The following is a 22,655-nucleotide window of genomic DNA, read 5'->3' as shown; positions in this document are numbered from 1 at the left end:
ATACAGCCAAATTACTCCACGTCATTTATTTTTGTGGAAAGCCAGTGCAGGCCTGAGCGGCGGTCATATTTTGTACCGCGATGCGGTACATCTAGTTGAATAAACTAATCGAATATTCAAAAATCGTGAATATGACTCATATGACTCATACCTGCATGTAATCTCTTGGTTTATTCCACAAATCTTCACTCACGTCTCGATTTTCGAAGGGGATTAAACGTTTCTTCCTTGGTTCGCTTTTAATTAGGCCTATTCATATTCTTTACTGTGGTAAAGTAGGAAAACATCGTAGGAAAGATAGCCTACATTTTTACTTGCACGTCAGATTCATTTTAACACAGTTTTTGCTCGTTATTGAATACGGTAAGGCGCGTCAAGTTTATTTGTAAAGCGCGTTTCACACGCACTGTGATTTTTAGTTTCGCTTTCTCTGGCAGCGCAATATCAAATATAGCTTAAATTTCTTGCCCTTGTGGAAGATTAAATTCGCTCTTCATACCTTTTACAACAAGTAGAAAACATGAAGATATCAGAAAATAGATCGATGGTCTCTTTCCTCCTCATGTCCCACATCCCTCTCAACGCGCAGAGCAGTATGGCTTCATGTGGAATCACGCGTCTTTGTGTGGAAGTATTAAACGGACGTTTTTTTATTTTTATTTTTTTATAGATTTAACTTTATTATATTATTTAAGTTTCCAATATTTACTGATATTTATTTCAATGCTTAGTGTGTTGCTTCTTTGACGGAATTGCTCAAATAAACTAAAACATTTTTATTTCAATTTTCAAAACAACCCCCCAACCACCACAGGTATAGTTGGTCCATTACCACCGTCACAGCCCTATAACCCGAAAGTAAAACAGATAATTTTATAATCAAATATTGCAATACTTTGCGCTACTGTATCGATATAATTGCGTGCGCAAAATATCACGATACTGAACAGAATCGATTTTTTTCCCCCACCCACCGGCGGCGCCAGGGGGGGTCTTGGGGAGTCTCAAGACCCTCCCAAAAACCCGCCCCCATTTGACCCCCCACCCCCTTCCTGATTAAAAAAAATATATATATCCGGGATAAAGATTTAAAAATGTTTTTCTTCAAACTACGCAGAACAATAATAATAAATAATTTATTCGACATATAAAAAAATATAAACATAAGAATCACTGCGACGCCCCATGAACGTCGCTGCGCCTTGCGTCATTGCGTTCAAGGCGCTGCCGCGAGCCCGCAAAAGCTGCTACGCTACAGCTATAGCTTGAAGCTAAAATGGATCGCTTTGTCATACCTCAAAAAAAATTGAGAGCAGACGGAAATTATAGCAATAGGAGTGAAAATATACCCGTTGCAGTGGATTGCGAGCCCTGCTTGATCCTAGAAACAGAGGACACCGAGGAATTGGAGGATGAGGAGGTACTCGCAGATGAGGAGCAACTCGCAGCCCCCGAGGCGGAGGAGACAGGTGAGCAGATGGAAAGAAATGGCGCCTCATCGAGCGCTACAGCGGGCACGGATGGTGGGAATCCTGACGGCGGAGTGGATTTACAAGGGGATTTAAGCCATGGCCCAGCCGAGAAATCAAGACAGCCTCAACTAAAATCATACCCGTGTCGTTTTGGATCGCAGGGGCAGCTAGCATCCAGGGGTTTTAGTTACTCGTGGTTCAAACAGTACCAGTGGCTTGAATATTCTGTGTCAAAAGACGCAGCTTTTTGTTTTGCCTGTCGTCATTTTTTTCACAGTGTGCATGGATCTGGTGGTCACTCAGAAAAGTGCTTCACCAAGGAAGGGTTTAAAAACTGGAGAAAAGGAGGAGAGAAACTGGCGCAACATAACGCCAACGCTTCTCACAAAGTGGCAATGGAAGGGTGGTGTGAATTTAAGGAGAGAGAGAAAAACGGATCAAGGATTTTGACGCACCTCCATGACGATGGACATAAGAAAATTGTTAAAGAAAACAGGATCTACATGCGAGCAGTTGTTGAGTCACTGCACTTTACAGCTTGTCAAACCATTGGTCAGAGAGGCCACCGAGAGAATGAACAGTCCACCAACAGAGGTAATTTCCTTGAAATGTTACATCTGCTGGGGAAGTTTGATAACACTGTATCCAAAAAATTATCTAGTGGGCCAGGTAATGCAAAATATGTCCATCATGACATTCAGAACGAGTTAATTGATATAATGGCCTGCATTTTGAGAGAACAGGTTAGCAACGAAGTTAAACTAGGAGAGCACTTTACTTTAATGGTGGATGAAACAAAAGATGTGAGCAAAAAAGAGCAGATATCTTTTGTTCTGCGCTACATACACAATGATGACATTCATGAAGAGTTTCTTGATTTTGTACCAGCTGATGGTTTGGATGCAGAGTCTTTACTTGTGACAGTGAAAGGGGCATTGGCTAAATTCAATATAGACAAAAATGCATCCGTTGGACAATGTTACGACGGGGCATCTGTAATGTCTGGCTGCAACAACGGTGTTCAGGAAAAATTTCGCAGAGAAGTCCCACATGCAGTGTACATCCACTGCCATGCACACAGATTAAACCTGGTTTTAGTTGACTGTGTCCATAATGTAAAACCAGTTGCTGACTGCTTTGCCACAGTGCAGCTACTTTACAACTTTTTTTTCTGGTTCAGTAACTCACAAAGTGTTCATGGAGAAACAAACAGAACTTGAGCCCACTAAAAGAGCTGTGGAATTAAAACGTCTGTCAGATACCAGATGGGCATGTCAGTACTATAGTCTTTGGGCAATAAAGCAAACCCTCCCTAGCATCTTAGCCACACTTGAGGAAGTCAGCAATCAAACAAATAGCCATAAGGCCATTGCACACTGAGTCCGAAATTCGCATCCGAAATTTTCGCATGTAAAAAAAAAAAAATCGACCCCACGTTGTGTCAATCACGCTTGCACACTGTCTACGAAACTTTCGTCCGTAATAAAAAAATTCGGATCGGGTTCGATTTTCTGCGTTTTTCGCATCCACAGCCAGTATTTTGAGAGGTTTTTTGACAATTCAGAGCCACCATACAAGCGAATGACAAAATCTACAATGGATTGAGCAGCCAATTCGATTACTAATCATGTATTATTTGGGTATAAAATATAACCTGTATACAGCTGTTCTGTCTGCCCAGCGCTTCCGCCGGCCGTGTGTGTGTGTGTATGTGTATGCGCATACCTTAGACATACTGCCAGTCTCTGTTCAGGATCGATTGGTTCACGGAAATTGGTGGTCTTCTTTTTAATATGTGGCTCCAGTATCGCTAGCAAAGCATCAAACTGTTCCACTGACATTCTGAGGTAAATTTTGAATCGTTTGGGATAATTTCGCAACTCCTTGATAAGGAGGTGAAACTCTCCTTCCTCTCGGCGCAATCTCAGGATTGGATGGACCCAATATTTCCTCTTTCTTTTTCTCTTTTTAAGAAGAAAGAGGGCAACAAAATAACCCTCAGTGCTTGACGAATCCATTTTGTATTTTTTGCGTTTTTTTCCCGCAAAGGTTTAATAAATACGCATCGGACTCAGTGTGCAAGGTTTCTGTGCGTGACGAATTTTAAGGCTGACGAACACGAAAAAATGCATACGAAAATTTCGGATTCAGTGACTACGTTTACATGCAGCCAATATCCGGGTTATGGTCGGGTTAGGGTCACTATTTGGGTTTCTGAAACATTCGGAATAACGCGTTTACATGCGTGAGCAGAGAGAGTTACTCCTGTATACATGGAATTTACAATATCCCGATGTAAACGGCGACACGCGGTTAGCGTCTGGACGTACGGACTTCCTTAAGACGCAATATGCGTCATTTCCGATTCTTTTTCCTGTATCCAAAGACAACAACAACAGCAGCAGCATGCGGATAATGAATAGTTCGGGGCAGATAGCGATCGCCTTTGTTTGCGCTTTCCTCCTCGCTCCAAAAGTGTGGTGCTGTGCTGCGTCTCGCCATGTTTACCTCTACTTCTTGTTTACTTCCGGTATACTGCACGCGGGTTTTTGTATGCGCCGTCTCTACTCAAAAGACCAAGATTCCTTGCGAATAGAACATGCGCAGAACACAAATCAATGTCCCTTTTGATGGGGATATGCCGATACACGTTTACATGACCAAATATTCGGGTTAGAAAGGGGTACCCCAGGTATAATATCCGGGTTTTTAAAAACCGGGATATGAGCATATCCGGGTTTTTGCCGGTGTTTACATGGCCGTGCGCGACCGGGTTATTGCTAATATCCCGGTTTTGAACGGGTTATTGGCTGCATGTAAACGTAGTCACTGTGCAATGGCCTATAGAGCTATTGAGGCTAGATCACTAAATGGCTTGATTGATGCACAGTTTGTTTTGCAAATCTACATGCTGGAGAACATATTTGGGCTCACAAAAACTTTATCTGACCAACTACAGGCCACAGATTTAGATTTGGCATCCGCCATTGATCTGGTCTTTGCACTGGTTGACACACTCAAAGAAGAACGCAATGGTGAAACTTGGACCCATCTGTGGCAGGGCGCAAGTGACATGTGTGAGAGAGTGGGCATTGACATGCAGCGCCAACAGGCAAAAAGAAAAATAATACAGCCCTCCCACCTGCAGCAGTTTCATGTCAGCAATAGCACAAGGAAAAAGATACTGCAAACACCAGAAGACTACATAATCCACTGTTTTTTCCCAGTACTTGACCGTTTAATCAGTGAATTGAATAGGCGCTTCTCTGCTGAGAGTTGCCACGTTATGAAAGGAGTTGCAGCTATTAATCCCAAACACAAGACCTTCCTGCACAAAGATGCCCTTCAACCCATGGCTAGGCACTATGGCATATTAGAAGACAACCTTTCAGCAGAACTACATCAACTGAAACGCCTCATTGACAGAAAAAAAACAAAATGGGGTCTCTCTCAACAGCACCCATGACTTGCTGATTCTATTGAGGCCATACAAGGAGGCTTTCATTGATTTATACAAACTTGTGTGCATCTCCATGACACTGCCTGTATCAAGAGCTACTTGTGAGAGGAGCTTTTCCTGCTTACGGCGTTTAAAAACCTACCTCAGAAACAAAAGTGGCGATGTCCGAACCAGCAATCTTGCTGTGCTGGCAATCAGCTCAAGAAGAACAAAAGAGATGGATGTAGATGTTGTTATTGATCGCTTTGCAGCCAATCATAACAACAGGCGAATTGTTCTATTTTAAGTGGTGAGTACACTGCTTACATTATATTTTCACAGGTTTAAATTGTACTGTATTTAATGTGCTATAAACACAATTGTTGCAGGAAATCACACCTGTGGAGAATGGAGAGAAGACAGGAGGAGACTGGAGAGTAAGAGGAGCAGAGAAGAAGACAGGAGGAGACTGGAGAGTAAGAGGAGCAGAGAAGATGCCAGGGGGAGACTGGAGAGTAAGAGGAGCAGAGAAGATGCCAGGGGGAAACTGGAGAGTAAGAGGAGCAGAGAAGATGCCAGGAGGAGACTGGAGAGTAAGAGGAGCAGAGAAGAAGACAGGAGGAGACTGGAGAGTAAGAGGAGCAGAGAAGAAGACAGGAGGAGACTGGACAAAAGAGGAGCAGAGAAGATGCCAGGAGGAAACTGGACAGAAGTAGGGCAATCAAAAGGTGGTGAGAGTATGAGAATAGATACTATTTTGTAAATATGTTTTCTGTCATGGGTGGTGTGGCTATGGCAATTAAAGTTCGAGCAAATTGTTTGCAAACTGCAATTGATTAATTAATTAAAAACAAAGTAGTTGATATGCAGTGTTGTTTTTGTTGTTTAGTAGCAGTAATATGCAGTTATTAGCCGTGTCCACTGTATTTTTTGTTGGTTTTCATGAGACCCCCCTTGAAATGACCAGGACCCGAAACCCGGAGAGCATCAGTTTGATTCCCTCTTTAAGAGTTGACAGAATTCTCAGCTGAAGATTAACTCTTTCCCCATCTGCAATTTTTTTTTTATTTTTTTAATTTTCACAAAACTTTCATGGCCCCCAGAGTATTTTTTTGTATGAATATTTGAGCATACAATATATCAAAAGAAAGAACAGAGCCTCTGCTTTTACACAAACATTCTTTTCAAACAATGCTTTCTTTTTTTTATGAACACTTGAATGTGAATAAATTCGGAACAAAAAGTTGAGATAAAAGTCTTCATCTGGATTCAGAACGATCAGAACAATGATGAAAACATAGACTGTGTAGAATAGATTGAGTCCATCAACACCCTTCAAAGCTTCACAGTCCTATACGTCTTCGTGGCTTAAATATTTCATTCTGTTACATTAGGCAGTTTTGATTTACACTATATTGCCAAAGTATTGGGACACCACTCCAAATCATTGAATTCAGTTGTTCAGATCACTTTCATGGCCACAGTGTAAAATCAAGCACCCAGGCATGCAGACACTTCAACAAACGTGTGAAAGAATGGGTCACTCCCAGGAGAGTGATCATCATGTCAAAATCCCTTGTGTTTATTATCTGTATCTGGATGTCTTCAGTCCATAACGTGTCTCACATCTTCCTCCACTCTGACCACTAGGTTGTGCCATTGAGCTTCTGCCAGGAGCTCCTTTACCCAGAGTCCAGTGTCTGAAATCACACACTTCCCTACTACAGTGCTGCTCACAAGTTTACATACACCTTGCAGAACATTTAAGATGTTAATAATATTAACTAAATAAGTGTGATCATAAAAATTGCATGCTATATTTTTTGTACTGTCCTGAATAAGCTGTTATTCTGTGCTCACACAGATGCTGACAAATAGTCCACAAGTTAAAAATAATAACTGAATTTACACAAATTAACCAGTTCAAAAAGCATGCATACCCTTGAATTAATATTGTGAGTTGTTACCTCATGATCAATGACTGTATTTGTTTTGTAATAGTTGTTCATATTTTGTCCTGAACAGTTAAACTGAGCACAGTTTTTAAGAAACGTCCTACAGTTTCCTCACATTCTTTGATTTTCTAGCATCTTCTGCATATTTTTTTTTTCAGCAGTGACTGCTTGATTTTGAGATCCATCTCACACTGAGGACAATTGAGGGACTCATAGACAATTATTAGGTGAAAACATTCACTAATGCTCAAGATGGCAACACGATGCATTAAGAGTCGTGGGTTCTGCAAGGGGTGTGCAAACTTATGAGCAGAACTGTATATAATAGGTGAAAAACATGTCTTAAAAGAGAAGGCAAAAGCGACGCACCTGACGCATGGCTCACATGATAATGAAAACATGGTGAATATAGTACGTCCAGATTTCATTCATACTACACACATTCATATAGAACATACTTTTTTAGTGCTCACAAAGTAATTACTTGTTCAAAATAAGTACCAAGTCAGGAGAGTATACGATTTTGGATGCAACCACTGTATTCCAAGCCAGTTTCAGTGCGTAGCTACTCATGTAAGTTTGAGATTAGTTTGCGCAAACAGTGGTGTATCAGGTTCAAGAAGTTTTTTTTTTTTTGCAATATTCATCACCACGGTAACTTAAGATATTGACTAACCTGAGTAAGAAATTGCAAACCAAAACTTGACTAACCAGCTGTGATCAAAGTGACATACACGGCCATTCAAAAGTTTGGGGTCGACAAGATTTTTTAAAATGTTTATGAAACTAGTCTTTTATGCTCAATCAATCAAAAATACAGTAAAAACAGTTATATTGTGAAATATTATTACCATTTTAAATAACTTTTCTATGTGAATATATTATAAAATGTAATGTATTCCTGTGATCAAAGTTGAATTTTCAGCATCATTACTCCAGTCTTCAGTGTCACATGATCCTTCAGAAATCATTCTAATATGATGATTTGCTGATCAAGAAACGTTTATGATTATCATCAATGTTGAAAACAGTTGTGCTCCTTAATATTTTTGTGGAAATCATCATACTTTTTTCCCCAGGGTTCTTTAATTAACAAAGTTCAAAAGAACAGCATTTGAAATAGAGATATTTTGTAACATTATAAATGTTTACTGTTAATTTAATGAATCCTTGCTGAATAAAAGTTTAATTTCTTGATAAAAAAAAAAAAAATTTACTGACCCCAAACTTTTGAATGGTATTGTTTATCTGAAGCATCAAGTCAGGTCAGGTCAATATTAATACAAGTTCTCACACGTGGCACCAAAATAATACTGTGAGTTTTGGTCACACCTCCCTTACATAGGTAATTCACCTCTGGCAAAATGGACTTTCAATAAAACTTGTCTGCCAATACAGAAGAAAGAAAAAGCGACAAATAATTGCCACTCCCACCAGTCTGCTATGGATACGCGTATTAGTCAAATACCATCTGGCTTTGAAAAGCTTAGTTTCACCCATCACTAGATCGGGGAGTGAGGTTTACATACACAGCTCTTACAAGCTGGCCTCCGTTACACATGGTCAAGTCACCTTTATTTATATATATTATTTATATATATATATATATATATATATATATATATAATATATATATATATATTATTTTATTTATTTATTTATTTATTTATTTATATAGTGCTTTATACAATACAGATTGTTTCAAAGCAGCTTCACAGTGAAGACAGGACAATGATGGATTTCGGCTGTTGTTTAGCTGAACTCAGTTCAGTGTTGTCTTAAGTTCTGTTTTTATTTATTTTTATAATTCAACTTTTTTTCATTGTTCAACAGTCAAAACTTCAGAGTACATCACCACAGTCATCAGTAGTAATCACCTTTGCAATTACATATTCAGCCACTAGTCACCATTAGTGGAATAGAACCAAAACAAAAGCACATGGAAATTAAACAGTTTTTGCAGTGCTATTCATTTACACCATTTTTATATGCTGATTAAGTTCTGTTGTAAAGATCATCAATTATTAAATTAGTTAATTTCATCTATAAAGAAGTGCTGCTTTGATGTTATTCAGCTCAGTTCTAATACAACAGTGTCAGGACAGTCAGATCAATAACATTGTTGAATTTTATATATATATATATATATATATATACGGCGCATCTATCCCACATAACAAGCTTGGCCCGAATGTGTGCTTAAGCTGGCACTGCTGGCCTCCTGTCGGCAATGGCATGTCTCCTGTCAGCCAGAGCTGGGCCATGTGTGGCAATGGCATAATGGCATGTTCCATGGCAAAACCAAGAGGGCTGAATGTTGGTGGGAGGAGTGTGGCCCAGATCAGTCCATTGATTATCTGGCCCAAATCAGGCTTGTGACCATGGGCCATATAAATGCACTTTCCCACATAGGAAATTTTATCTGGCCCAGCTCTGTTCCACAACACCTCATTTATCTCGGCCCACATACTGCGAAGAATGATGTCCCTGTAGTGGCCCAGATCTGGATATAGGACTAGGACCACAAACGGACTATAACTGGCCTGAGTTTCAGCCAATTAATAACCCGTAACTGGCTCTGCACTGGGCCTGTTTTAGTATTGGTGCAGATTACTGGAACATTTGGATTACAGCACAAGAATTTAATACTTTTATGATAATTTTATTTTGTTTGTGGTGTATTTTCTTGTATTTTTTGGCCAATACAGGGTCGTCATTCTTTGCGGTATGTGGGCCGAGAAAAATGGGGTGTTGTCTGGACCAGAACTGGGCCAGATAAAATGTATTATGTGGGTATGGTTTAGATATAGGGATTTAATGATGCATTAAGAATTTTGCTTAATGTTCATATTTAGTGGTTTAGTGAAGAAACCTGTAGTGTATGCGGTGTTAAGGAATTATATGTATAATTTCATGTGTCGATTAGGTGATACAAGAAATACAAACATAATGGTCTTAAATGATCCTACATTAAGTGATACAGGTATTCCTCCTGGTTCTGGAAGCACTGGAATTCAAGTTTGTATGCGTTTTAAATAATGATTGCTCCATTTAATAAATGTATGTTGTATGTTATTCTTTTCTTTTTCTTTTACTTTGTAATATGGACCTAAGGGTCTGAAATAAAGAATGAATAGAATAGAATAGAAGATAGATCACATATGAGATGACGCACCGGCTCACATAGAGACCTTTCAGTTAAAAACAAACTGTAAAAGAAACACACACATAAACACAAACACAAACACAAACACACACAGCTCTGACATAGATTGCCTGCAGATGAGGGACTGATAGAAGGGGTTTACAGGATCTCCTAGAGGCCACACCTTCAATGCGTCATTGTTTCAGGCTGGTTAAAAGCAGAGAGTCGAGTATAAAGGATTTACAGAAGACACTGGTAAGAAACACTCGTTTCAGTCTACAACCTACAATGAACCAAACAGACAGCAAACACGTTTTGGTAAGTGTGAGAACTGTTTTATGTGCGAACTAAACATTTTAACTACTGTGAAAAAGTCTTTGGTTGGTTTAAACTATATGATAAATTAACCATCAAGCATGTAAATAATCTTTTCACTGAATGACTGAAAGGGATTTTGTTCATTTTCTACGTTCTTCAAAAATAGTTTTTGGTTTCCATTTTCTTGTCTTGAACTGTTTCTTATCCCTGATTTAGACATATGTGACCCTGGACGACAAAACCAGTCACATGGGTAAAATTTTAATTGAGATGTATACATTACCTAAAAGCTGAATAAATAAGCTTTCCATTGGTGTGTGGTTTGTTATGAAAGGACAATATTTGGCGGAGATACAACTATTAGAAGATCTGGAATCTGAGGGTGCAAAAAAATCTAAACATTGAGAAAATCGCCTTTAAAGTTGTCCATTTATGTTTGCGATTGTGCTGCATTCACTCACAAAAATAAATGTTTTATATATTTACGGTAGGAAATTTACAAAATATCTTCATGGAAAATTTACTTTACTTAATATCCTAATGATTTTTGGCATAAAAGAAAAATCAATCATTTTGACCCACACAATGTATTGTTGGCTATTGCCACAAATATGCCTGTGCTACTTAAAACTGGTTTTGTGATCAGCCAGATCTCACATATGTAATTTGAGAGTTATATATTGAAACAGTACTCTCGTAACTCTAGGCAATATTTGTGGGGGCACTCAGTACTCTATGTGTCAAAACATGCCCAGAGAACCATTTCCAACTTCCAGATTTGCAGTGCTGCCTTAACTGCCCAGAAGGTGAGCTCCACTGACTAAATTATAATACATCTGAATATATTGCGGTGACCACTGTTATCACTAAATAATCATTTAATGCAAATCTACAGGTTGGTATGTTACCAAGAACTGCTCCGATAGACCTGGAGTCCACATTGGTGTGGATTGTAATAAATGCCGCAGATGTGAAGGTATGTAAAAACTGTTTCATCGCCGTTTACATGACTGAGAGTTTATAGACTAGATGCCTTTGCAGACCAGACTGGGCTGTTTATTTCAGTACTGCTCTGAGAATACAATCCTTTTTCTCAATCTATAGAAATTGGACAGATAACTGTTTCCAACTGCATGCAGTTCGCAGACACACAGTGTGCCATGGGTGAGAATAATACTTCATTTCTTAAATTTTTCATATATTTCTGCAGCTTCAATAATTTATGTTTTTGTAACATCTTTTGAAATGTTTCTTTAGTACATATTGGTATGAAAATTTCCATCACTAGTTTTAAGGAAAACTTTTACAAGAAAACAAAAAAAAATTATCGGGGGACCAAAAGTATTGATATAATTTGTAATTGTAAACCGATCTGTGTGCTGCTTTTGTTCTAAGTTCAAATTTTCCTGCCTATGTATCTGACATTGTTTTTTCCTTTTCATATACTTTCCCTTTTACCTGCTGCTTGTCATTTATTTTATTTTATCTTTTATTTATCTTAGTTCCTACTACAGACCCATCTGTTCCTTCACATCCAACACAGTTAGAAGGTGAGTCATATTTCATATAATCCATCATCAGATATAGTTTTTTCTTCCTTGCTACAGTTGCCTGTGGCTAAGAGAACTAAAGATAAAAGTAATATTGCATTATTTTATATAGAGATGCACGATATATCGGTCACCATATCGGTATCGGCCGATATATATTCATTTATAATGTTATCGTTATCGGCCCGATAAGAACATTTGGTCGATATATTAAAGCCGATAAATAATGTATTATTTCCTCCAGCTGAGACACTTCAGATGTGCACTGTTCAACATGATGGGTTTGAATTGCTTGAAATATGATTAAAAAATCACTTAAAAAAAAGGAAAATACAGTAAATGCAACATGTTTAACAACAGTCTGTCATATCGGCTACATAAAATTATAATGGAAACATCATTATAATTGTGTTTTGGATAAAGCTTTTAATGGTGAGACTTTTGTTTTTGTAATCAAGCTCTCAAAATCATATAAAAATGTGTATTTAGATTTATTGGCCAATATATCGGTTATCGGCTTTCAAATATAAAGAATTATCGGTTATCGGTATCGGCCAAAATGTTCATATTGGTGCATCTCTAATTTTATACTATATTGCATAGGGGTGGGCAATATGACCAAAACCATAAAACCTGATATGCATCATTTTATTCATGGCAGTGATAAACATCACCTAATAGGCCTGAATCTGCCTAAAGAAATAGGTTTGTCACTAACAAAATCTTATGAATTGAATTTCATGTTCCTCACTATCCCTGCAAATTAATTGACTAGACTATTTGTCATATTTTATAAATTAGTTAGAATATAAAATCTGTCTTGTAAAAAATACAAGATAATATGCCTTGACCCTGATACATTCCTCAGGGTCATGCTGATAGTATCATGCTGATAGGGTCATGCTGATAGTCATTATTTAGAGTACTTTGCTACTAGGGATGAGCGAGTACAGCATTATCTGTATCTGTATCTGTATCTGTTAACCATATGAATTATCTGTATCTGTATCTGTACTCGGACTGGGCGGGGCCTAACCCGGAAGTGGGCGGGATTTAACCCGGAAGTGGGTCGGGTTGTATTGAAATGGGCGGGGCTTTAACCGGTATGTTATTTTAAGCATGCAATGAATATGGGTTGATCAGAAATTGTTATATTATTTATTGCTGATTAGAAAACTATTTACATGACAGCATTAGAGCTTCAGATCAATAGTTTTGATCACGATAACAAACAAACTATATACAGAACAAGTTTTGCAACAATGAATACAACACATGCGGTTGCAATTATGAAGTAAAATGTAATGAACAAGAGTTTTCATCTCAACTAGGGCTGGGTGATATGGACCAAAAGTCATATCCTGATATATTTAGGCTGAATTTCGATATACGATATATATCCCGATATTTTTTCCGCAAAGTGAGAGCAAATGTTCAGTCAAAGTCAAAGCCAAATATGACATGTCACAAGTAGTTTTATTGAAACCGGCTCTTTCAGTGAACATTTGAAAAATCAAATGAATAAATAATAAACAGGTTTCTTCACCTTAGGGTTGCACGATTATGACAAAAATCATAATTGCCGATTATTTCCTTGGAATTGTAATTGCGATTTATTAATTAATAATTAATAGTGGCATTTTGGGGTTAATATGGAAACGACAGTTACCATGGTGAATACACATTATTAACAATAACTGTTAATGAAACATGGAAACTGCTCCTGGTGAATAGAATGAAAATCGTACCTGCATTACTTTTATTTCGTGTAATTTACAACGTAACGGCGTTGCATGTTCGTAGTTTCTTTTGCACTTTATATACAGTGAGGCGATACAGCGCGCGCGCCGCTGCATTTGCACGTGCAATTGAGTGTGTTGCGCTACGAGTACAGTATAACGGCTGACAGGACAAGAAAGTCCGTTTTTCTGAGGTGAAAGACTTTATTTCATGTTATAACATAACATGCTCTAAACACGCACGCAAATTGGAAAAGGAGGGGCGGGGGCGCGGGGAGCAGTGCAGAGAGCTCCGGGTCCGCAGCTTGCTTGGAGCAAGGATATCACAGCGCAAATTTGAACTATATCGATATGCGATATGGTCTAATTCCATATCGCATTTATATATATATATATATATATATATATATATATATATATATATATATATATTCTTTATATCGATAAATCGCCCAGCCCTAATCTCAACATAACTTTTTTAATTTTTTTATCCGAGCACAGATATTGACTCGTATTACTCGTATAATACTCGTACTCGACAAAAGTGCTTTATCCATACCGGATACTCGTTTCAGCCGAGTATCCGGCTCAACTCTATTTGCTACCCATAGTTCGTATGTTATCACCCTTCACCACCCAGGCTCAGGTAGAGAAACAGACTAGTTACTCCCCCCTATTTGGGAAGGTTGAGTATGCTCCCTTGGAGCCAAAGCACTGCCCGGGCTGACGCCTGTGACTTTCGAAGCTGTAGGCCTTACAGTAGGCCTCCTCGATAGTCCGGTAGTGTAAGGTTGTACTCCCCTTGCTTTAAAGGGTCGATAGCACTTCTGCTGAGTACACTGCCTGTTGGCAATGTTAAATAAGTATAACGAGGCCCACAGAGATGTCTGTGAGAGTACCTGGCTTCTGTGGCTTGCTCTGCTAACAGTCCCGCTATCAAATAGTTAGGCCTTGAAGGCGGCTCCCCAACAAGTGGATGCGTAGCATTGAAAGGCATTAAGTATCAGGTTGCCATCTCCCTGTTTCTAGCCCAGAGCCTGGTCAATTCCTATCAGGTTTGAGCATATTGTTCCAGAATTTATCTGAGGATCGTTCTGTATGAATAATTAGCTCCCTATGTCTGGTCGGAAGGTCGAAGGACTCTCACGAGGCCTCCATGTTAGATCAACCCTAGAGCTGGAGGTGCCCCCCTTATTAGGGTCCCTTTCAGAGTGGCTTTGAAGCAATGTGTAGATCCAGGATTGAATAGAGTTACTCCCCTCATTTGCAAGGGTTAGAAAGCGCTATAGTGAGTTCCACTCTCCAGGGTGCCCATCTCTATGATCCGGTCTATGAGCGATAACTGCCACTATCTGCAGTCCTCCCTATCGGATTCCTCTACAAGTGAGGAAAATAAAGTTAGAGACTCTGTTTAGAAAACAGACAGGTTGTTGGCAAGACTTGGTCAGTAAAATAGACCAGGTCAGCCTCCCTGGTGGCATGTGGGGTTGACTTTATGTCCCCCTCAAAAAGTGACTGGACGGGAATTCTTTTGGACCCCCTGGCCATATTCCCTTAAAGGAACCCCTTCCATGGAAGCTGTTGGTTCCAAGCCTTTGAGCGGCCTTGGTAGGCCTTCATTCTATCGGAGGCCTCTTTGAGGCTTATAGCTTGGGCAGTGGCCATAGGGAATAATGTCACTGACAGTCTGTATGTGACCCGAAGGGGGAATGTTTTGGCATTTCAGTGAAATTTGACGTGCACTCCCCTCAGCATGGTGGCGTTGGTATATCGTTCCCCATAGCATCAAATCGACGCAGTGCGAGTTCCCTTTCGAAAGGGAACGTCTAGGTTACGACTGTAACCTCTGTTCCCTGAGAACAGGGAACGAGACACTGCGTCTTTCGCCATGCCTCGGGGATGCCTGCTCAACAGTCCCTTCAGCCGATAAGTTGTTGACATGTTCTCTAGGTGCCCCTTATATACTTCTGGGTCGCACTAGTAGTGACATCATAGGCTGTCACCGGCCAATAGGATTGCCGTGATTAGATAAGCGTTTCAGACACTGGTTCACACGGAGGCGTTCCCCAAAGCGTCAAATCGACGCAGTCTCGTTCTCTGTTCTCAGGGAACAGAGGTTAGAGTCGTAACCTAGACATTTTCATTTGTAGTCTCTTTGCAAGATGTTATTGGGCCAAGAAGCTAAAAAGAAAATGAAAAGAGAAAGAGAAAGGAAAACAACAACAACAATAATAATAATCCAACCAAAAATTATAATCAACTCTACAAAAAAAAAAAATCAACTCTTTCACGAATCTGTGTGAACTGGGATCGTTTTGACATTGTTGTCGTCTGTATGTGAAACTTTTAAACAACGCAAAGGAAAAACATTTGTTTTTTGTACACTGTTGTCGTGTAAATGTACCCTCAGATACCCCTCAATAAACCCATGCAGATATATATATATATATATATATATATATATATATATATATATATATATATATATATATATATATATATATATTTATTAACATATGCTAATTGCTTTGCCCCATTTTCCCCCTAGGACAACTGCCACAGATAACCTTGTGAGTTCATTTTATTTTTTTTACTTCTTTGCTTTGTGAAAACTGAATTCATGGTAAACGTAATAAAATATTGAACCAATCCTCAGGTATGGTTGTTCATATGTGGTAGTTGCTGCCTTCATGCTGGCTGTGATCGTGGTAATCTGCTTTATCAGAATCAGTAAATCTGGTGAATCTGATGAAAGCTCTGCAGGTAAACAAACAATCTGCTCTTCATCTTTTGTCATTCTGTGTATTGAAACAAACACTAATAAAATCTTGACCGGATGTGTGTTGATTGTGTTTTTTAGGAGAACCATTCAATATAAAAGACACAGAGACAGTCTAAAGAAAATCTTATCTCAGGAAAGAGCAGGGCACTTCTCTCTAGTCCTTTGCCATTCCATGATGAACTACATTTCCCATAAACCTTTGCCTGGACTCATTATGTTCTGACAATTTTGGATTACCCTAATAAAACAGCATTTGGATCTTCACCCAAGTCCCGGAGCAATTTGTGACAGAAGACTTCACCGACATGGATGCAGCAGTATATCTTTTCCGCCTTCATCAAGGAACTAATGTAAACACTAATGAAATCTTGACCGGATGTGTGTTGATTATGTTTTTCAGGAGAACTATTCAATATAAAAGACACAGAGACAGTCTAAAGAAAATCTTAACTCAGGAAAAGGCTGACATCATGTGAATTATAAGGATTCAATGAAATTAGAAATACTGCAATAAAAAAAAGTTCTATATTGTTGGTCATAAGGTGCAGGCTAGTCCAGATTTTTTGTTATTTGACAGTCTTAATTTTTTAAGAGTCAGTAAACATACCTCTCCTGTGACAAGAGATCATACTGTGATATGAGTTTACTCTATAGAGGCACTGAGGGCTGTAGTTAAAGGGATAGTTCACTTTGAAATTAATTTTTGGTATGTTTTAGCTTACCTCAAGGGCATCCAAGATGTAGGTGTCTTTTTTTCCGCAGTAGTTTAAATTTTGATATTTTTAGGTCAAACCGTTCTTGTCTGTCAGTCATATAATGCAGGTCTATGGTCACGGTCTCAAAACACAAGCACAGAGTCCAAATTAAAACAATTCCCCGTCGTCCAAATTAAACAATTCCCCATCGTAAGTACACATTGATGGCCTAAGACACGAAACGAGCGGTTTGTGTGAGAAAACGAACAGTATTTATATCGTTTTTACCTCTTATACGCAGACATGTCCGAGTGATCTGATCTGATGTGTACGCAGACTGGTGCATAGATATATACACACTAGATGTCGCCTTGTCTACGGCAGTTCATTGGAACGAATGTCTTTAAGGCGACATCTAGTGTATATATCTAGGCACCAGTCTGCGTACACGTCAGATCAGATCACTCGGACATGTCTGCGTATAAGAGGTAAAAACGATATAAATACTGTTCGTTTTCTCACACAAACCGCTCGTTTCGTGTCTTAAGCCATCAATGTGTACTTACGATGGGGAATTGTTTAATTTGGACGACGGGGAATTGTTTTAATTTGGACTCTGTGCTTGTGTTTTGAGACCGTGACAATAGACCTGCATTATATGACTGACAGACAAGAACGGTTTGACCTAAAAATATCAAAATTGAAACTACTGCGGAAAAAAAGACACCTACATCTTGGATGCCCTTGAGGTAAGCTAAAACATACCAAAAATTAATTTCAAAGTGAACTATCCCTTTAAGAAGATGCTGTGAATGTGTACTGTAGGTATGTGCACATCTGTTTATTTAGAAATATATCTATAGTCAGATATATCTACTTTATTTTATAATGATGCTGTGTATCATTTTTATTTTTTTTGTTTTAAAAAAAAGGATTTCTTAATTCAGTAAGTGTCTTTTTTGTATCAGATTTGTAATTTGACAGAATTTTATTTGTCCAAATAAATATAGTACTATTTTTTCCTCAGTGGAATCGGCACACTTTGTATTTGGCGTCTTTAACTACTATGTACCTACATTAAAAAATTTAATAAAATAAGAATTGTTTGGTACAACTTGTGTTGTTGATGTATTGCAAAACACTTGTGCTGCTATTGAGGGTTGATACGGGTGGGTTAGGACAGGTTTGGGTTGGTTTAATGGTTGTTCAGGGGTAAGAAGGTTCAATAGTGTCATTATAGATGGAATTACAAATTACATGGAGGCATTTATAAATAAAGTATTTTTTTTAAACTACAATACAGAAACATGTATGTAAACAATGTAAACACTTATACCTATGTCGCAATCTGTTTGCAAATTCATAGAAAAAGTTTTCTCAGCACATGAAAATTTGTTTTTAATTTATAGTGATGTAACAGTGCAAAAGGAACTGTCATTTTGGACTTTTGTTTCTTATGAATTATGATGTGTATGAATTATGAATTATGACTGCCAAGACAAATATAAAGTTTACCCTTTTAATTTTTTTTTTTTTTTTTTATGCCTCTCTAATATAACTTGCTTAGCAAGTTATAACTTTACAAGCAGTACACCTTGCTCTGAGATGCCTCATAACGCTGTTGCTCGGCAAGCATGTGCTGGTCCTTACGGACAACACTGCGACCGTTGCATACATCAACCATCAAGGTGGTCTACGCTCCCCTTGCATGTCGCAACTTGCCCGCCATCTCCTCCTATGGAGTCAGAAGCATCTGAATTTGCTTCGTACCATTTATATCCCCAACCTGCTCTATTGTGCCGCCGACGAGCTCTCATGACAGCCTGTGGCCCCAGGAGAGTGTAGACTCCATCCCCAGGCGGTCCAGCTGATCTGGGACCACTTGTGGGCCGCACAGATAGATCTGTTTGCCTCTCCGGACTCGTACCATTTATTCCCTGACCGAGGGGACCCTCGACATGGATGCACTGGCCCACAGCTGGCCCCGGGGCCTACGCAAGTATGAGTTTCCCCCTGTGAGCCTTCTTGCACAGACACTGTGCGAAGTCAGGGAGGACAAGGAGCAGGTCTTGCTAGTTGCCCCTTATTGGCCCAACCGGACCTGGTTCCCCGAATTGATGCTCCTCTCGACAGCCCCTCCGTGGCCCATTCCTTTCAGGAAGGACCTTCTTTCTCAGGGACGGGGCACCTTATGGCACCCGTGTCCAGACCTCTGGAAACTCCATGTCTGGTCCCTGGACAGAAGGTGATCTACAACACTTCTGCGAGAGCACCCTCTTTGAGGCATGCTTCCGCTCTGCAGTGAAACCTGTTTGTTGAGTGGTGTTCTTCTCACCGAGAAGACCCCCGAAGATGTTCAATCGCTACTGTGCTTACCTTTTTGCAAGAAGTGTTGAAGCGAAGGCTGTCTCCCTCCACCCTCAAAGTGTATGTTGCCTCTATTGCCGCACATCACGATGCAGTTGACAGAAAATCCTTGGGTAGCGGCACCGGTGTGTCTTCTGCTGCTGTAGCCCGTCTGCTTCAAAGTTCGATGTGTTGAGCGTTCAGAGATGCTCCTCTGCAGACCTCGGTTGTAACAAGTGGTTATTTGAGCTACTGTTGCCTTTCTATCAGCTAAGCAAGTCTGGTCATTCTCCTTTGACCTCTGGCATCACCAAGGCATTTTCTCCCAAAGAACTGCCACTCACTGGATACTTTCTCTTTTCAGACTATTCTCTGTAAACCCTAAAGATGAGTTGTGTGTGAAAATCCCAGAAGATCAGCAGGTTCTGAAATACTCAGACCAGTCTGTCTGGCACCAACAACAATGCCATGTTTAAAGTCACTCAGGGTGTTTTCACACCTATAGATTTTTTTTTCCGTTCCGAAACAGGGACTTAGTTTGTTACAATGTTGCAGTTTTTTCTTGGTAAGGTTTGCTTTCACAAGGCAATCTTTCAAAGCGTACCAAAATGTTTTCACGCAAGTCACATGCGGGCACAACTGTCCTCTTATTGGCCATCGTTTCCTCTGCGTCATCCATCAAGATGATTGACAAGTTCACTCCATGAGCTTATTGTGACTTTATTTGTAACTGTCGAGAGCAAACACTATATGAATGTAGCCATCATTGCCGCTGTACAATTATATACAATTCGTATTAATACTACAGCAAATTCAAACGTAAAGTGTCAAGACACACGCAAACACTATACGAATGTTATAATACAGCTAGAGCAGGAATCAAGTCTTCTTCAGGACAGCATTCTCGCACTGAGAAGTGCAATTACACAACATTTTAAGATGAAGAGGTGCTTTTTTGGTTTTCAACTGATAACTAATGTGCAGAATCACAGAATCAGACACTACTGCTATTTATTTAGCACTTTTCCCGTTATGAATTATAATACCATTTGGTTCGTTGGTCCGTTGGGTAGGATTGCTTTCACACCTCAAGCGAACCACCCCAGAGTTTCTTTGCAATTGGGCGATTGTTTTGGTGCGGATCCGAGCGCGATTTCTTGCACCATTCTTGCCCATGCTGTTGCTCAGTTTGAACTTCAGCAGATCGTCTTGAACATGAGTGTGTCTCAATCAGCTCCCGAGCTCGTGAATAAGTATATCATGTAAAAGAATCCGGGCACTGGTAGGACCTATAATGAGCATCGGTGCTCCCTGGTTTTTGTGGTGCACTGTGGGATTTTTCAGGGAGCGAATGTTCTAGTGCACTGGAAGGATTTTGTGATTTGATACAGCCCTTAAAATAAACGTCTCCCTGATCAGTGCCTTGATTACTGAACTAGGGAGCCGATTGAGACGCACCCCATGTCTACATGCCTAAATTCAATGAGTTGATTTGCTGATTAGATATTTGCGTTAACAAGCTGTTGTACAGGCATAACTAATAAAGTGGCCAGTGAGTGCATATTAAATCATTGAAATGAATATGCTTACAGTGATCTAGACATGATTTGTGCCTCTAAGGCCTGGTTTCACAAGACAGGCTTAGATTAAGTCAGGATTAAGCCAGAAGCTTAGTTTAATTAGGACATTTAATTAGCTTTTATAAAGCTGTGGGTGCCACAAAGAACTGTGTTGGCTCCGTTCCTGTTTACCATCTACACAGCGGGTTTTCAATATAACACTGACAGATGCTTCTTGCAGAAATTCTCAGATGACACCACAGTTGTAGGCCTTATAAGAGGAGGTGATGAGGAGGAGTACAGAGGAACACTCAACAACTTTGTGCAATGGAGAGTGGACAATCATCTCCATCTGAATACCACAAAAACCAAGGTGATGGTTGTGGACTTCAGGAGGGGGAGGAGGAGGATCCAACCAACACCTATTACAATCGGGGGCACTGAGGTGGAGCTGGTGGCCAATCACAAGTACCTTGGTGTGCAGCTTGACAGTAAGCTGGACTGGCAGAGCCGTATGGAGGCGGTGTACCGCAAGGGGCAAAGCCGACTTTACTTTTTAAGGAGGCTAAGGTCGTTTAATATAGATATTAAACTGTCAACCCTTGCTCTGCAGTGTCTATCAAACAGTGGTGGCCAGTGCTCTGTTTTTTGCTGTGGCCTGTTGGGGAGACGGCGTCCGCACAACAAACAGGAACAGAGTGGACAAGCTCATCAAGAAGGCAGGCTCGGTGGTCGGGGCTGAACTAGAGACGGTTCAGCAAGTGGCAGGGGCCAGAACATTGAATAAAGTAAGATCAATACTGACCAACCCTGTACACCCAATCCACCACCTGAAGGTGATAAACAGTAGCTCCTTCAGTCAAAGACTGATGGCACCAATGTGCAAGTCGGAGCGGTAGAAGTCCTTCATACCAGCTGCTATACGACTTTATAATGCACAAATATAACTTCCTTTTATTTCGATTGTTGTATTTTAACTTAACTTATGGATATGTTCTGAGTGAATGTATAGTGTTGGGTTTGTCTTGAAGCTGCCGTGACACTAATTTCCTGCAAAGGATTAATAAAAGGATCGATCTATCTATCTATCTATCTATCTATCTATCTATCTATCTATCTATCTATCTAAACGTGCCTTAGAAAGAAAAGAAAACATTACTGGTTTGCATCTTGAAACAAAAGAATGTCACTGACATATTTTAAGATCAGTGCAAGTTGCTTTCAGTTAAAAGAGCACAAACATGTATGTTAGTCTGAGACTAGCTTAAGCCTTGTCTGTGAAACCAGGGGTAAGTTTTATTTTTTGGGATTTCTTTAAATTCAGATTAAATCAGAAATCTCCTTTGTTTCAGCAGTTTCTGGTCCTATTTTTAAAGATAGAAGACAGCAGCTGTAGGAGCCATACGTTATGTGCTTCTTTATATAGATGTGGAATAAATATCTGTGTATATCAACCCTCTGAGGTCTGAGCTGTTTTCTGGGCCCTGGAGGTGATCTGACATGCTCTGACATTTGTTTGTTTTTTCAGTTATTTATAAACATGTTAATGGCAAAAGTGTAAATTCACTCTATATAACACAAACAGGGCTAGCATAATATCTGATCAACATGCTTGTAAATCTTTGTATTTTTAAGAGAATAATGTTTATGCGTGG

At 39.5% G+C, this 22,655-nt stretch overlaps 2 protein-coding genes across 4 annotated transcripts in view; one reads left to right on the top strand and one right to left on the bottom strand.

Moving 5' to 3' along the window:
- LOC309488345 (uncharacterized protein) overlaps window positions 1-22,655 on the bottom strand; it is a 139,713-nt gene that overhangs the window by 46,917 nt on the left and 70,141 nt on the right. The window lies entirely within an intron of this gene.
- Window positions 10,201-18,209, top strand: LOC309488341 (uncharacterized protein; the record flags this gene model as incomplete). The annotated part of the gene is made up of 8 exons (XM_082156573.1): window positions 10,201-10,329; window positions 11,036-11,135; window positions 11,225-11,305; window positions 11,434-11,493; window positions 11,832-11,879; window positions 16,167-16,188; window positions 16,275-16,381; window positions 16,479-18,209. 8 exons carry the CDS (start codon window positions 10,201-10,203, stop codon window positions 16,514-16,516), a joined length of 585 nt encoding a protein of 194 aa, XP_082012699.1. The 3' UTR covers window positions 16,517-18,209.

The sequence above is a fragment of the Leuciscus leuciscus genome (genome assembly GCF_965113295.1).
Source record: "Leuciscus leuciscus genome assembly, chromosome: 23".
Taxonomy (NCBI): domain Eukaryota; kingdom Metazoa; phylum Chordata; class Actinopteri; order Cypriniformes; family Leuciscidae; genus Leuciscus; species Leuciscus leuciscus.
The sequence above is the reverse complement of the archived record's forward strand: the minus strand, read 5'-3'. Positions and strand labels throughout refer to the sequence as shown.